The 18,047-nt window shown below is 39.8% G+C and overlaps 1 protein-coding gene across 1 annotated transcript in view; it reads left to right on the forward strand.

The window, feature by feature from the left end:
• kcnh8 (potassium voltage-gated channel, subfamily H (eag-related), member 8) overlaps positions 1-6,684 on the forward strand; it is a 51,591-nt gene extending 44,907 nt beyond the window's left edge. Inside the window, exons 14-16 of the mRNA XM_039819301.1 lie at positions 767-882; positions 1,157-1,236; positions 4,578-6,684. Coding sequence (XP_039675235.1) covers positions 767-882; positions 1,157-1,236; positions 4,578-5,138 — 757 coding nt within the window. The 3' untranslated portion in view covers positions 5,139-6,684. The remainder of the gene's footprint in view (positions 1-766; positions 883-1,156; positions 1,237-4,577) is intronic.
• The last annotated feature ends 11,363 nt before the right edge of the window (positions 6,685-18,047 follow it).

The raw sequence follows: 18,047 nt of genomic DNA on the forward strand, positions 1-18,047 counted from the left end.
AGGTGGTACAAACTACAGCTCGGCAAATGACTAAAATAAAGTCACAGTCAACATTTGTATTACCTTTCAATTAGGGCTGAAACTAACGATTATATTTTTATTATCGATTAATATTATCGTTTTTATTAACGATTATTTAATCGTCTGGTCTTTCAAATATTGTTAAAATAATAAAAAAATGATACCGATCCCAGTTTCTCAAAGTCCTAGTTGATGTCTTTGAATGTCTTGTTTTGTCAGTCCAAAACCCAAAGATATTCAGTTTAATATGATATAAAACAGAAAAGAGCAGGAAATCTCCATATTTGAGAGGCTGAAAACAGCATTTTTGCATTGAAACAATTAATTGATTATCAAAATAGTTCCCAATTATAATTTTTTTGTCCATTGACTATTCAATTCAGTTTTTTTTACAGTTTTTAAAAAAAAAATTATCTTTTTCCCTCTGTTTCCAGTCTTTATGCTAAGCTAAGCTAAACGGCTGCTGGCTGTAGCTTCCTCTTTACCGTAGAAATGTGAGAGTAATATCGATCTTCTCGTGTAACTCTTGGCAAGAAAGCAAATACACATGCATTTTCATTAAGACCATGAAAGTGCAACATTTAAATAATATGACAATAAACCTACTATTCATTAATAATATTAGCATTGTTTCTAAATTATCCAACAATTATTACATCATCAGTAACAATCTTTACTTTCCTGCACACAAACCCCCCCCCCCACACACACACACACACACACACTGATTGCTGTCTCTCTGCAGGATAGTGGACGGTACTGAAGACAGTGAGGGGACGGAGGGTTCCCTGGCTTTCCCCTTCTCTACCAGCCAAGGTTGTCCTGTCAATAAACCAACCAGTGCCTCAGCATCTGCCACAGGTCCTCCCATCCTACAGTACTCTGCAATTTATCTCTCAAATATAAGCTAATACCATTTACAATCCCTTCAACTTCCCACATCCTGGGAAGTGAAGAATGTTCATCTCCAAATCCCTCAGTACTGTTGTATAATGAGGGTGATTAATGTGAATTTGCACTTCCTGTCAATGCCTACAGTATTTATCAGCTGCCTTGATGCAATAACTGCTGGATATAAATTTGCAGTTCGTATCAGGACTTGAAGTGATTTGTAACTTGCACATTTGTGTCACAGATATGCTGCAGAACAGCACAGCAGAGTTAGCAGCTAAAGCAGAGGAGACAAGAGGACAACTGCGACACCTCGACCAGCAGGTAGGACTCTGAGTCTGCATGCATGCGCGTGTGCGAGAGAGAGACAGAGAGAGAGAGACAGATATGTGGGCACAGGTAAGCACTAGCCATATGGCTATAGCAGCATGTCAGGCACAAGACGGTTGAAAGGATTGAGAGAAGTAATGGAGCAAAAACAGATTTTTTTTAATAATTGAATGTGACATTGTAGAAATGACTGCTCTAGAGGATAGGGTGTTATAATGAGGCCTTACAGAATGGTATAACTTTTCACTAAACCCTACGTGTATATGTTTTCATGAACTTTGCACTTAATTTGCCACTATAGTCTGCTGAAACTCAGAAAATCCTGACCTACAAAGTTTATTTCTATTCTGTTTTTTACACCAGACTAACTACAGTGCCTTGTCTGTCTCACTGTATATTATCATATGTGGATGTTTTATAGACTTTAGTGGTTCATTGTCCAGCTTAAAATAATCCGTTCAAACACACACAGCCTTTCATGCTGTATCCTATGGTTTTGATTGGCGGGTGGCTAAATTGACATTAGACTTTTGGCAGGTGAGGAGGAGTGTGCTTCCTCCCGCTAAGCCTTAGTCTGTATCATGGGATGATCAGAGAGAGAAAAAGGACATGGAAGAGAGGGAAATAAAGGGGTAAAGAGGAACAGGCAGATAGTTTTATGAGAAGAAACAAACAAGCAAATTAGAGAGTGATGAAGAAAAAGTGTGAAAGACAACGGCGCAGCAGCTTCACAGTGATACACATTGGCTCTGTTGTCCTTTCTGTGTCTCTGTGGGTTACCGTGTTTGACAGGAAGTCTCTCAGCATGCTCGTGTAGGTTGTTAATCCTCACTTGGATCCATCCACTTCGATCACCATAGGAGATAAAAAGGGGTTGGTTTAAACCCTTTCTGCCTTCTTCACGAACATAAATATAAAATTACAAATAAGGGGGCTGTCTGTTATTTGGTAGATGCAGCATAGTTTCATAATGTATATTAATTACCAAAATATTGGTTTATTGTCCCAAGTACTGTAATTCAGTAATGTGGTTAAGCCATGCACAGTTTCTCATCCAGCGCAAAGAAAATCTGTGAATGTTCCGTTACAACACTCAACAACTTAACGAAAACATGCAAAACTATTCATGCTTGCAGGGGCCCAATTTGTTGGTTGGCACTGTGGTGTTATTTTTCTTGATAAACAACTATGACAGTACCAATTATTTCAGTGGAAGTCATGTAGCGAGACCTGTATCTGTACCTGTGAATAAAAAAGCACAAACTGCAATTTTAAACAACCAACTAACAAGGTTAATGTCTTTGTTCCTTCTGACCTAAACCACACAAAAGGGGCAGCATTTTAATGAACTACAAAATGTGTCAACACAGTACTAAACTCTGCCTCGCTCTGTGACCTCTCATCTTCACCTTTTGACCTTGTTCTACATCTATTCCTCTGGAGGGTTTATTCTAGTGGGAGATGTATGAGGTGTTAGTATAGTTAAAAAGAGGCCTAACATGGTGACCTCTGTACCATGTCATATAAATCATAAGAAGAGCTGAAAGAATGAGAGCTTTGCTTGAACAGTCTCAGTAATTGCACTTATGATTACAAGAAGAGGCTAGAAACACTCCTACAGTACACCACAAATACACACGTATGCACAGCAGTAGTGACCTACTTTAGTAAATGAAGAAACAAGAATTATGAACGCATATTTAGAGGCGTGTTTATGGCCACCTGACGAATGTAACGCCAATATTCCCTCTTTTTGTTAGCTCTGTTTTCCACAGACTGAGGAAATTATTCCAGCTCCTTAGTGTGCTAAATACTCCTCTAGCATTTAGAAACCAGCTAGTAGCTTACTGTTTCTATCTGCTGTTTAGTGCTGACTAGGTAGTGTACAGTGCTGACTAGGTAGTGTACAGTAGCTTTATGCAAACACAGCCTGCTGATTGGCTGTAAACAAGGTTGAGGAGAGCAAAACCAAAACCATAAGGTTGCGTGCCATAAAACCAAAACAATGATGCTAAAAAACTCTGTAGAGCTGAGATGAAGTGGAAGAGTCAGGTATTAATTCTCTGTACTTCTATAACAATCACTATTTCTGGAAAAATAGTCCATCAGCTTTTAGAAGTGAGATCTTCTAGCTTCCCAAGTTAAAAAACGTGGCCAGGAAAACTACTTTTGTTTTTATAGCAGCAAGGTTGAGGTAACTAAATGAGGTTCCCGCATTAGTCCTACCTTCTGTTGGGACCGACTCTTTGGACAGTATCTTGACCGTCACATTTAGAGCTTTTGTTGTCTAAGCTAACTTTGTCATTCTCATGTTCCAATTCTGCTTGGGAATGATATGATATTACAAAAGGCACAAAACTAATTCCTTATCATCAGTAATCTCAGGTACATTTTAATTTCTAGAGCTACTGTCATCACAACCCTCCATTGTTAAAGAAAATACTGCTCTGTGCTAAACCAGGTTGCTTAATATAGTGGATTACTATCTATTCAGAAACATTTATTCCGAGTTGGATACTTTTTATAACTCTCATGGGTAGGTTAGAATAAGCATTGTATGATCTAATGATTCTACTACGGTACTTATTTTTGGTAGGCTTAACACATACCTGTAGCTGCAGTGAGTTCTGGTCATTCGTGGCTGCTGTTTTGTCTGACTATCTCTGTCTGTTGTCTCTGAGGTGGGAGTACTGGAATCATGTTGACAGCGTGTCAGATTAGACTGTCCTGTCACTCTCAGCTTTTCTATTTTTATCAGAGCCGTAGTTTAGACCCAGGCTTTTATCAGCCTCTCCAGAGAAGGAGAGAGATGGGAGAATTATGTTATATAGTTATATGGTATATTTTTGCCCTGTTTAAACTATTGTCTGGACGGACTCAGTATGGTAGATCCAAGTTAAAGAACCTCAATGTTAGATAATATCAAACACGTAATCGCAAATACAACTAAATGTACACTTGGCTATTAACTGGCAAGACAACAAATTTGTAACACATTTTCGAATTCACATATTTATGCCTAACAGTGTGTGTCCATGTAATTGAGAGAAGAAGATGGAGCTCCTGGCCATATTTAGTCTGCCGTAATCACAATGTGCTTGATCACCTCTTCATGTATTCACAAAGCTACTGCCGCCGCAGTTCCTACCTGGAGTTGTGTGTCCTGTGGAAGGCTGATGTGCATCCAGTGGCACTGATTTGCGTGATTGGCTTGATGGTCATGAGTGCTTTGACTGGTAGAAGCAGATGGCACGTTGGCAGGGCTCCATGTTCGTGCCCTCTGTGGCCATGCCATGCCATACCTAACTAAAGATGGTTTGTGTTTGTGTCTGCAGATGAGCAACCTTGGGAGGGAAGTGGCCGACCTTGGACAAGGCATGAAGAGAATGGCCCAACTCATGGAGACCCTCATGTCAGCGCCACAACCTACAGTAGTCTGCTCCACGCACTACTCCCCAGCACACATCACATACCTGCCCCATCCTGCCCCTCCTATGTCTTACCCTTCACCATCCTCCTCTCAGACTGCCTCCATCTGGATGGACACGCCCATTTCATTGCCTTCTTCTCCCTTCACCATACCTCAGCAACATGGTGCGATATGCCACACAGACTCCCTCACACCTAGACCCCAGGACCTCCAGCTGCACTACCCTGCTATCCCCAGCTCAACTCCGCCTACTACTCAAAACACATCTGCCCTTCTACTACAGCCCTCACCACTCAGCTCACCAGAGATTTCCTACTACAAAGACGGGGTTTCTGTCTCCATCAGGTCAAGGGTACACAGTCCACCTCCACAAGATGGGGGAGATGAGGGCCCTCATCAGAGCTCTGTGTGTTCTCCACAAGCTAGACATGGAGGCACCTACCACAACCCAACTAAGGGTTTGTAGCAGCCCTCCATGGGAACTTTCCTGGACTCTGCAGGACTTAATCCAGGATATTTTTGGGGATATGTTCCTGAACTGAAGATCAAACTGATCAACTGGGGTCCCCCATATCATTGGAGGATGTTTACAGTGATACAACCCAGATTCCTTTTGTTTTAAAGGCACGTGTTTAAAAATCTTGTTGCATGAAAACAAGTACAGAAGGTTTAGGTGTGTTAGCTTTACCTTATAGAAACGTAGTGTTGTTAGACAGGATGTAGAGGTTTGGGTCAGTTGTGCAGCTGTATGATGGCTCCAGCCCCCCCAACCTTAATGTGGGATTGTGCCATAATGGAGGACAAGGGATATGGAGAAGGAGAGCATTATTTCAGTCCTCTCTTTGCTCCTGGCTAGTGATGGTTTCAGGTCGGCTGAGCTGGTTGAAGGAAGAGAAAGCTTTGTGAGTGGTGGAGTTGGGCTTTGGAGACAAGGAGGGGAGGAGTGGGGGGTGTTAACGTCCTTCCCCCAACCTCCTATCTTTGCTATTTTCTCTCCTTGTAACCCATCTTTCCTTGTGCACTAAACCCACGCACGGTGCTTTGGATTGCGTGTACCAGTGCGTGGCTGGGAAGGGGCTGGTTGGACTGGGAGCACAGAATAGTGTGAGGAGAGAGATGGGATATCGTGCTCTTTACCGCTGGCCCTCAGGGAAAGGGGGATGGAGGGTGGAGGAAGTTGGTTATGGAGGTGGGGGGATATGTTATGCCTCGGGCAGCACAGCCCCTACTGTCGCCTGTCACACTGAGCACAGGGACTCTTTCTCCCTCTCTGCTTCTCGTTTCCAGTGTTTCTCTTCACACACCTATTCTCTCTCTCTCTCTCTCTCTCTCTCTCTCTCTCTCTCTCTCTCTATCTCTCTCCTTTCTCTTGCTCTCTGCATGCCTTTCCGAGCCTTTTGAGTAGTGCCTGTAGACACACATTAACATGCTGCATGTCACCCTGTGGAAATCCAGCTTGCCATTTATCTATCTATTTAAAGGAAACACAGTTCAATCGTTTAATAGCTGAACCTGGCATTTACTGATGCATATTTATTGGATGTTGGCTCAGTTTAAACCACTGGGTAATTTAGGCACAAAGTAGTCGCCCCTCTTGTGAAGTGGCCGGGAGAAAATTGCCAAAACTAAATTGGTTCATGATCCACGATGGAGGCCATTTCCCTGATCGTCACCCTTGGTTATCATCTCTGAGATCCATTTTATCAGCTGTCCAGAGCAAAGGCAATATTCCCACATAAAAGCACAATAAGGAAATAAAGACGCTTTTATATTTCTATGAATGTATCAATACTAAAGATGTATTTTTTTACCTCAAAGAATGCAAGAGTGTGATATGGCAGTTACTGATGCTACTGTATATGAAGTTATGGCAGTTTGCTGGTACCAGCCAATGCAATCTTAAACCAGAAAAAAGGTCCGAACTCTCGTCTCGACCGATCCTCAGTCCGACAGTTCTCTTTTGAATTCATGTAGGTTTGACTCTGCTTCTCTGCAAATGGAATGTACTGTAATCAAACATCTTTTTTCCCTTAACATTTTGATATTATTAGATACAAAAAAACTGTTATGCTAATAAATGACAAATATGACTGTTATGTCCTGGCTTTTTGTTTTTGTTTAGTGTTCACAGAAACATTCATTAAAGCTGGAATGCGGATATTAGAGATGGTCACATCCAGGAATTCCACCTTTTTCTCTTTTCCAAAACCAATAAAAAGAATATTCCTTAAAACCCATGTGGACAAAACTTTGATTGATGGCTATGGAAGACCGTGGATAGAATGTCTGCTGATGCACAACAACTTCAAAGTAAAATTAATTTCCTAATCAAGAAAGTTTGATTGACATGGCTAAAATAAAAAACATCACTCTTGATGAGATAACTCAAAGCATACTTGTCCAGCAAATGTAACTAGAAAATGCATTTCCTGCAGAAAATGCTTGTGAATGCTGAAAAGCTAAATTGCTACAGCTAAACTGGATTGCTGGCATAATTGCGTAAGACTAAGGTGAAGTAGTGAGAATAGTTGGGATGTGGGAAGGGTTTTAATTAGTATGAATTTCTTAGTCATACTAAAGCATTTCCAGAAAAGTCGTAGTGTAGTATGTCGAATTTAATGCTAGAAAGTCATATATAGCATGTAGAAAAAATTTATAAAAAGTCATAGTATAGTATGTCGAAAATAGTGATAAAAACGTCATAGAATAGTATCTCTAAAAAAATGGATGAAAAAGTCATACTATAGCATGTCGAAAAAATTGATAAAAAAAGTCATAGTATAGTATGTTGAAAAAAAGTTATAAAAAAGGCATAGTAAAGTATGCCTACAAAATTTATTTTAAAAAGTCATAGTATATTAGTCGGAAAAAGTGAAAAGAGTAATGGTAAAGCATTTCCAGATAAATCATTGTATAGCATGTCGAAAAAATTGATTAAAAAAAGTCATAGTATAGTATGTAGAAAAACAGATAAAAAGTCATAATATAGTAAGTCGGAAATCGTGAAAAGATTTGTAGTTAAGAATTTCCAGAAAAATCATAGTATGTCGAAAAGATTTGATAAAAAGTCATAGTATAGTATGTCGAAAAAGTGAAAAGAGTCATACTAAAGCATTTCCAGACAACTCATAGTATAGTATGTCGAGAAAAAGTTATAAAAAAGTCATAGTAAAGTCAAGTTTATTTATATAGCACATTTAAAACAACCAAAGTTGACCAAAGTGCTGTACAAATTCAAGTGCACAACACAAGCACTAAAATCAAGCAAAAGGAGCAACAACAAAAATAAAATAAAATAAATGCAAAAAATACAGTACAATATCATATTAAGATGCTACAAACCTCTAAGAGCAACCAAAGGCCATTGAGTTGAGATGTGTTTTAAAATTGTCAATGGAGGGGGAACATCTTAGACAAAGTGGGAGACTGTTCCAAAACTTTGGAGCTGCCACAGAAAAGGCACGATCTCCTTTACCCACTAACCTCGATTGAGGAACAGTTAAAAATAATTGATTCGAGGATCTAAGAAGCCTGGAATTGGAGTATGTGCTGAGGAGTTCTGAAATATACTGAGGAGCCTGACCACGAATGGCTTTAAAAACAAATAAAAGAATCTTAAAATCAATCCTGTATTTGATAGGTAGCCAATGCAGGGATGCCAGAATCGGTGTGATGCTTTCTCTTTTCCTTGTGCCAGTCAGAAGTCTCACTGCAGCATTTTGCACCAACTGCAGGCGAGACAAAGAGGAATGGCCAACACCCAGATACAGTGAGTTGCAATAATCAAGCCTGGAGGAGATTAATGCAATGGTGGCAGTCTTCATGTCATCAGAAGACAGGTTAGTCTTCAGTTTGGCAATATTCCGGAGTTGAAAAAAGCAACTTTTCACCACTGAATTGATCTGTTTCTCAAAACGAAGTGATGAATCAAAGATGACACCAAGATTTCTGGCATAGACGTGAAGGTTAAGAGACAGCGGACCCAGGTGGCTATCTACGCTTGCTGTGGTGTTTGGGGGACCAAAAAGAATCACCTCTGTTTTAGAGTCATTCAGCTGTAAGTAGTTTTTGGCCATCCAGCATTTCACATCCTGGAGGCAGTTAACAATGGATGTATCCCCCGGATTTAACGGCAAAAAGATTTGTGTATCATCAGCATAACAGTGGAAGTAAACATTGTGTTGGTGGAATATATATAGCCCAAATGGAGCATATACAGAGCAAACAAAATAGGTCCCAAAATGGAACCCTGGGGTACTCCACAAGAAATAGGGGCAGTGGAGGAGTAAAGGTTGCCAATGTTAACAGAGAAAGTCCTATTGGCTAAATAGGAGGCAAACCACTTGAGGGAAGTGCCCTGGATGCCAACCTGGTCCTCAAGACGATTTAATAAAATATTGTGATCCACTGTATCAAATGCTGCACTAAGGTCTAACAGAATTAGGATGGCACATTTACCACAGTCCAAAACCAGTAGCAGGTCATTTGAAACTTTAAAAAGGGCCGATTCTGTACTGTGACGAGCCCTGAACCCAGATTGAAATTTTTCCATGATGTTGGTATTATCTAAATGAGCCAGTAGCTGAGCATAAACAATTTTCTCCAATACTTTAGACAGGAAGGGAAGCTTGGAAATGGAACGGAAATTATTTAAATCTGATTTGTCGAGGTTCGGTTTTTTAATAAGAGGATGAACTATTGCATGTTTAAAAATGGATGGGACAGTTCCATTGGCAAGACTGCTGTTTATAATAAGGGAAATTGTGGGACCTACAGTGTCCAATACATCCTTTAAAAGGTGTGAGGGAACAATATCCAAAGGGTAGGTGGAGGACCTTGTATGAACAATAGTGTCATAGACGAGAGACAGAGATACAGGCTGAAAGCCAGGATGGCAGGGGGGGCAAGCATCAGACCATCATCATAAATGGGCGGTGAGATATTTGAGCGAATAAGATCTATTTTTGTTAAGAAAAATGTTAGAAAATCCTCACAAATGGCTGTGGATGGTACAAGACAAGTGTTGTCAACAGGGGTGAGAACTAAATTTATTGTATGGAACAAGGCTTTGGGATTTGGTGATTTTTGGAAATGATGTTGGCGAAATATTTGGTCCTTGCTGCTTTGACTGATAACTGATAATTAGCCAGACAGTCTTTCAGCATCTCAAAAGACACCTGTAGCCTGTCCTTTTTCCATTTTCTCTCTGCTTTTCAACATAGTCGTCTAAGAGCACGAGTGTCACTATTCAGCCAAGGCTGAGATTCGGCTGTAGGTTTCCTGATAGTCAGAGGGGCAATGGAGTCCAAAATATTTCCACAGATAGAATTAAACTCTGTGGTTAATAGGTCTGTATTCAGCTGATGGGGTGGGGTTTTAGAACTGCTAAGTGAAAAGGAGGCTCTGAAGGCATCTGAGAAATAACTTGGAGTGGATGTATTTATAGATCGGCAGTAGTGAGCAGGTGTTTGATGATTGGCGATGATTTGAAAACAAGGTGGAGAACCTGATATACTGATGGTCTGAGACACCCAAATCCTCCACATCTAGAGAATCAATGGACAAACCAAGTGTGCAAATGTTATCATAGCCTAAAACCACCAAAGATAAAAATTCAGAAAATTCAGTTAAAAATAGAGAATTCTGTTTGGGAGGGCGGTAGACAGTTACACAAAGGACAGGCTTTATACCACCTGTTTTAAACATAAAAAGCTCAAAAAAATAACAGCAATGCCTCATCCACAGCCACTAAGCCTGGGTGAGCTAAAGAAGTCATAGTCGGGGGGACATACTTCTAAGAGCTGGCTATATTCACCAGACTCCAACCAGGTTTCAGTGAGGAACAAGAAATCTAGGATGGTGGAGGAGATAAACTCATTTCGAATAAAAGTCTTTTTTGAGAGGGATCTCACATTTAGGAGGGCCAGTTTACACATAACCACTGGTAATGGGACAGTAGTGCATTTTATGTAAAGAAGATTGTTTTTATTAACCCTATTAATTGTGTAATGAGGGCAGGAGGCCCTATCTGTGACAACAGTCTGAATGGGAAGATGGACCGGTGGTAGTGTTAATGGGAAGGGAAGACAGTAGGGGGGGCTAGTGCTGCAAGCTAGTAAAGTAGTATGTCTAGTAAAGTATGTCTACAAAATTGATAAAAAGTCATAGTATAGTATATTGAAAAAAGTGATAAAAAAAAAAGCCATAGTAAAGTATGGCGAAAAGAATTGATGAAAAAGTCATACTATAGCATGTCGAAAAAAATTATCGGAAAAAGTGAATAGATTCATGGTAAAGCATTTCCAGAAAATTCATAGTAAAGTATGTCGAAAAAAAGTTATAAAAAAGTCATAGTAAAGTGTGTAGAAAAAAGTGATAAAATGTCATGGTATAGTATGTCAGAAAAAGTGAAAATAGTCATAGTAAAGCATTTCCAGAAAACCCATAGTATAATAAGTAGAAAAAGTCACTTGTATGTCGAAAAAAGTGATAAAAAAGTCATAGTACAGTATGATGAAAAAGTTATACTATAGCATGTAGAAAAAAATTATAAAAAAGTCATATTATAGGATGTCGAAAACAAAATGATAGAAAAGTCATAGAATGTCGAAAAAGTGATAAAAAGTCTTAGTATGGTATGTCAAAAAAAGTGATAAAAAATCACAGTAAAGTATGTCTACAAAATTGATTAAAAAAAAATTATAGTATAGTATGTAGAAAAAAGTGATAAAAAGTCTTAGTATAGCATGTCGGGAAAAATTGAAAGAGTCATAGTAAAGCATTTCCAGAAAAGTCATAGTATAGTATGTTGAAAAACGTTGAGACAAAAAATTTCATTGTATAGCATGTCAAAAAAAAGTTGTAAAAGAGTCGGTATAGTATGTCGAAAAGTGCATTTATATTTCCAAAACAAAAAAAAAGAGACTGGAACACAACCTTTAGACTACTATTCTTTTACAATTTTTATCGATTTTAATTATTCATTCCTGTAAAGTAGGTCTTTAAACTAATTGCACCCTTTAAGATTTGAAGACTCAACCGCCTGTCCTCCAATCATTTTCTCATCGCTGTCAGCTATCTGACCTGAAAAAGTCATAGTATAGTCTGTCAAGAAAAGGCATAAAAAGGTCATAGTATATTATGTCGAAATAAGTGATAAAAGTCATAGTATAGTATGTCGAAAAAAGTGATAAAAAGTCATAGTTTAGTAAGTCAAAGAAAGTCTGGAGAAACATGAAAACGCCACACAAAAAAGTCATAGAACAATAAGTTGAAAAAAAGTGATAAAATAAATCATAGTATAGCATATGGAAAAAAGTCCTAAAAATATTCTTAGCATAGTATGTCGAAAAAGCCATTAAAAAGTGATAAAAAAAAAGTCATAGTATAGTATGTCGAAGAAAGTGGTAAAAAGTCATAGTATAGTGTGTCAAAGAAAGTCTGGAAGAACATGCAAACTCCACACAAAAAGGCCCAGCCTGGGCTGTGAATCGAAGCAAGGTTCACAGTCTACGTAGTCTTGCTTTGCCAGACCATCCACACGCGAGCGGAGGAGGGTCTGGCTAGTCCACACAGCATTCCGGGATGGGAGAAAAACGTTCTCTGGTTTATTGGAAAGGTTTAGGGATCACCAAGGTTATTGCAATTCATCTTGAGGGGGTGAGGTGTGTGCAGAATTTTTACAGAAATCCATCCAACAGCTGTTGCTGAATTGTTCTCAAACTCTTCATTTTTCATGGTGTGTGCACCAACCCATACATGTCCACCAAAATACACAAACACACAAAGGTAATAATGCCAGATCTCTGTCATGCAAGACTATTGCTTATCCACACTGTTTATAAACGTAGTGTGTATTTGTTTTGTGCATGCGCGTGTGTGACTGTCTTTTGTTAGCTGCTGCTACGGTTCATCTGAGGTAAAAGCGCTGCAATCGTCATGTCCCACTGGTGATGTGGGATGTGGGCGTTGGGTGAAAACTGGGTAAGTATGCGTGCTGTAGATCACTATCTGTCACAGGTCCAGCTGCTCTCACCTGGCAAGGTGCTGTGTGTGTGTGTGTGTGTGTGTGTGTGTGTGTGTGTGTGTGTGTGTGTGTGTGTGTGTGTGTGTGTGTGTGTGTGTGTGTGTGTGCGTGCGTGCGTGTGTGTGTGTGTGTGTGTGTGTAGGAAGTGGAGTGGGGAATACGGGATCTGTCTGAATTTGATACATCAGCACTATACTTTAAGGTGATGTTGCAATGCTTTCCCTTATTTATCATGCATGTGAGTAAATGCTTTTAGAGAAAGTGAAAATGAAGATATGTGTGGTCAAATGATCCCCCACTTAGATCATGTATTGTGTGTTTTACTAAGAAGGGACTTGCAGGCGGGTGTTTGCACTGAGGATAATATTTTTGTGTATTTAGCAGCGCCTCCAGCACACCTGTGGGAATGCTGTTTTTTAGCCTAGGGTCTCGAAGACCCCTCCATATTTAATGTTGTACACACAATCCCATCCTTGCTGTTTATGCATCGTTTTATCTACCTGCTAGCAAACTCATCTTTTATTCATTGCTTCCCACATTCTGACATTAGCTAACTGAGGCCCATCTGCCTTCCTCCTTTGCACCCTCGCTTTCCTCTTTCCAACCACTTGTGAATTTTGATTAAAGTTTGGTCTGACTCAAAGGGATGGAGAGGAGAACAAAACAGAGATGGTAACAATTTTGAAAATTGCAACACAAATGCCAAAGGGAGAAATGGATTAAAAGACGTGGGATGTGGACTGATGATGTATGAGCATTCGTCATTATACTCAAAATACATCTAATGTATTTATGTGTATGTATTGTGCTTCATATTCCCTCTATTGCTGTCTGTTTAATCCACTCTTTTCACATGTTTAATGATGGGTCTGACCCAAATACAGCAACTATTCATCCCTGTCCACTCTTTTCACTCAAAACAAATGTTGTGTGGGCACACACACACACATTCAGTCTTCCATTCAAGTGAACACTTTATCCCGGCGAAAAGAGCCTCTTCACTTGTCCCTCACCCCAGATTTCAATACTAAAAACACCATCGCCGTGCAGGAGGTGTGAACTTCTCTCTCAGGTAATAAAAATATGTCCATTTCTCTCCTTTCATGTTCACGGACAAAATGAAGATATGTGGAAATCTGCCAGCTGTGGTGAGCTGTTTCCATTCAGTCCTTACTGTGACCTGATACGCTGCCTGCTATCAACAACATAAAAGGCTGTGTGCTGAACCAAAGGCACATTATTTTTGTGTTTGAATGTGTGTGTGTGGGGGAGGGGCGGGGGTGGGGGGGGAGTCCAAATTGTGTGTGCTTCTGGTTATGTGTACCTCCATATATATCAAGTGTTTGTACATATAAGAGCACACATACACATGTGAAACATAGAGAAAGCTCTCCACACAAGGGCTTTACATGAATCTGTTCCACGCTGGGTGAGACAGCGGCCGCTGTTGCACATCCAAATTGTTACATTTGCATTGGTGTAAAGCAGGAATGGAGGGGGAAGCATCCAGGGCATCTTGTGTGTTTGATAAATGAGTCTGAGCTGCTCCTGCTGGGTGCTATGGTACAAGTGTTGGTGGCGGTGGTGGGAGGGGTGGCAGAACAATGCGCATGTCAGAAGTGGAGATTAATGGTGGTTTCTTCTCTGAGACGTGTAGGTCTGGCTATGGCCATCAAGCGGGATTCTGGAACTGCTGCTAAATTACCTCCTTTGTTGCTTACCTGACAGAGAGTAGTCTGGCATTTTCAAAGGAGCAGATAGGAGGATCGTCACCATGTAGAGCTCAGTTGTCTTCCATTGTGTTGATGTAACAGTGATGTAAGGGTCCCTGTTGAAAAGTCCAGACTAAAATGCTCACTCATTTATGTATGTGAAAACATGGCTATATTTTACTCTTTAAAGGGGAACTATGCAATTTTTTTTGCTTAATTTACCTTAACTGAACAGCTTCGGAGTCATTGGAATGGTTATATGACTTTTTTCGAGTTGAATGGTGGTCGTCTGGCTTCCCCCTAGTGTCTGTGACCGGAAAAACCACCCACCAAGAAACTGCATAGCGCCCTTTAAACACTGTTTGACAGCCATACATTATGTACCTTTCCATTCTGTCTTGTGCGATGGTGGGTTTTTCAAGGATAACTAGCCAAAAGTTGACATAACAAAATGACACAAAGTTCTGAAGCTTTTCTTTTTAGTCATTTAATCAGAGACTGCAAAAACATTATTCAGACATAGCAGCAGGGCTCTGTCTCTGTATGCATTTCTTGTCTGTGATTGAGGCTCAGAGTGTTTACTGCATTTGTACTGTCATTTCACTTGTTTAATTATAAACAAGTGGAATTACAGTATTTTGTCCTCCTTAACTTGGGATCTTGGCATACATTTTCTTCAGTTTTGGTTACATATTTGTCTGAGCTGTGTTAGTTCTGTTTCTCAGCTACATGTTGTCCATGTTTTTGCTTTACATAGGAAGCCATCTGTGAGGCAGAAATAAGAGGGCTGTAGGGGTGAAGTGGTGAAAAACAAGTGAGGCACTTTGGGTCCTTTGCCAGGTAAGCTTATGTACCATTTTTCTGTGTGGAACTGTACATGAAAATCTCCATATGTTATAGTAAAACTATGCACATCTTGCATGCTTGTTAAATCAGCTGTGTGATGCCCAAGAAGGGCCTGCAATTGTAATTGTCTTAATCAAATCATTAATCTCCATCTAATCAAGTTCAAATTTAAGAGCAGCTTAATCTTATTTTCACCACCATTGTTGATCAATTTATGATCAGATTTTACAGATTAATCCTACTCTTACCTCCTGTTTAGCACCCTTTATATTTGAGTCACACTATTCACCATGTAAGTAGTGGAAATAAGTAGATTGCTGAAATTCCAAATGTGTTTTTCACCTGAAATAGTATTTATAGTTTTCAAGTATTTGATGTCTCACACAATTAGATGTGAAAACATGAAAGACTGATTCAGAATTTTAAGAGTCCCCTTTTAAAGTGTTTGCGTCACAAGGAACTTTCTAAATGAGACATTTGAAAGCCGTTTTTGTCTCTGACCTTGGTCGCATTTTAATGCACTTAATCTTTACTCAGTGTCAGCCCGGACTCCTGTGGCCCATCCACATAGACCTAATTGCACAACAAGCACATAAAGAATCACTGGAAATAGTGTCTGTGTAAAGACCACCCAAGGCTCTTAAAGGCGTGCTAAGTAAGTACAGCCATCTCCGCCCTGTGTGAAATAGCCCCATGGATCTTCATAAAAAGGCCACAGCTCCCTGCACACCACAGCAGCTGACATCCATCTGAGTCTCACAGGTTCATCTGAAGATGTGTGTGTTTGTGAGAATGCCACATGCTCGGCGGCCATCGGCGTTTGATGTGGGTGTTCACTGTATTAATCACACTCATCTCAGCATGGAGAAGAGATGGAAGATGATGAGAGGGGAGGGGAGGACACGCAAAAGGTCACATGCAGTGTGTGAGGAGGATAGTTTGGGGACAGAAGGGAGCACAGTAGAAAAAGAATCTCAGGAGGAGCATTTTAAATGCAGACAGAAGAAAAATATTGACATTAAAATGAACACAAACTAGATACTTACATCTTCAAATACAAAAAAAACAATTCTGATAACTGTTAAAAATGTGAAGACTCCTGAAGTTTTCTTTTTATCTGGTTTCCTCTCCATGTGTTGTCCTAGTTCCCAGTTTTGTCCCATTTTGTATGACATTTAGAAATCAGCTTATTTACAACATATGTCAAAAAGTATTATATACCAACTAGGGATGGGATTTAATGGCTACCACTACAGAAGTGTTTGATGACACCTCCTCAAGTTGCCATATGTTATAAATATTGAACATATTGCATTCCCTCTCGAACAAGCATGTTGAAAAGGGCGTTCCTTTTCCAGCATGCTTGGATTGACAAGTTATTGCTGAGAGACTCCACACAGACCACAGTGAATGACTGTGATTACTTTATGGAGCCTATTATGCCCAACTGGGGAATTTTCTCACAATTTACCATACGCTGCATACCCCAATAGGCTATTGGATTCAAGTCTAAGCCTAAATAAAACAGGCAGTGACAGGAGTTTTCAACAGGGTTGTCAGAGGTAGGCTACAATCTCAGGTCCTTTTTCACTTTCACTTCCTTTTTGTTTTCACAGGCCCTTTGTGTTAGTGTGTGTAGCGTGCTGACTCTACGATGGGACAGGTTTGATGCACGAATCGTGGGCGACATGTATAGTCTACTCTCTGCAAATATTTTTCCTTGTAACTGTTTTTCTTTTATTCTGATCTTATTAAAACCGATAATGCAGAAATGTATTGAAGTAGTAACCAGTCTCTTTGTCACAAACTGAGCATGCGTATCAGAGAAAATACATGAATGACCATAAAGCATTGGTATTACACCAAACAAGGAAATATGATGTTTTGTAAATGTTAATATGGGCATGAACAAATGTATGTTCCTTTTGATTTGCCAAAAAGTCTATCACAAGTAAAGAACTGTATGTGTTACCCCTCATTATGATGTTACACCGCAGAGAAATCAGAAATCCTTTGTTTGGGATTTGTGAAGGTAGTTCTGTGTTAAAAGTAGTGTCAGCTCCAATCACAGACATGGAGCATTAATAAAATCCATTGCCAGAGCAGGGTTCTCTGATACCCAACACTGAAATGAAGCGCCATCTGAAATGTCATCAGTTCAAAATCATGCTTATAAGCAATACTCATAAATTGGTAAAGGTCATTAAGTATCAAAAACGAAACAAAATGTTACTTTATAGCTATACTATGTCTTGCAATCTTCTGAGCAAACATGTAAAAATAGCCACACAATGAGTCTGTGACTTCTTGCCATCCTCTGAAGACCCAAAGCAGAGACGTTGCCCTTCTTGTACTCAGTAGCCTATAGTTACGTAACTGAGAGAAGACTTATTAATCAACAACATGTTTGTCCAAGTGTTTGACCTATGTCTCGGAGCTGCAGACATACCATATGACTGGTTTTTATCAAAAGGTGCTGTGTCCTTGACTGGGCTAAGTGCACCATGGGTTAAGAAAAGCATTACTGTGACAGAGTATAGGCGGTTATTAGCACTCCATGTCTGGGGGCAAGGAGAGAGTTACTGAGGACAAGCTCAGGGTCTTCCCTGCCTGCCAGTTGCCATCCTAACCTTGGGCTCTGTGGTTTAAATAACAGCTACACTTATGATTGGGCTGAGTTACAGTAAACCTAGACACAAAAACACATGACACTGTTGTCTAGATCCTAATCACAAACAGTTGACTTACTGTTTAGTGTAATAACATTAGCAATCACAGAACGTTTATATAA

Source organism: Perca fluviatilis, chromosome 13, assembly GCF_010015445.1.
Source record: "Perca fluviatilis chromosome 13, GENO_Pfluv_1.0, whole genome shotgun sequence".
NCBI lineage: Eukaryota > Metazoa > Chordata > Actinopteri > Perciformes > Percidae > Perca > Perca fluviatilis.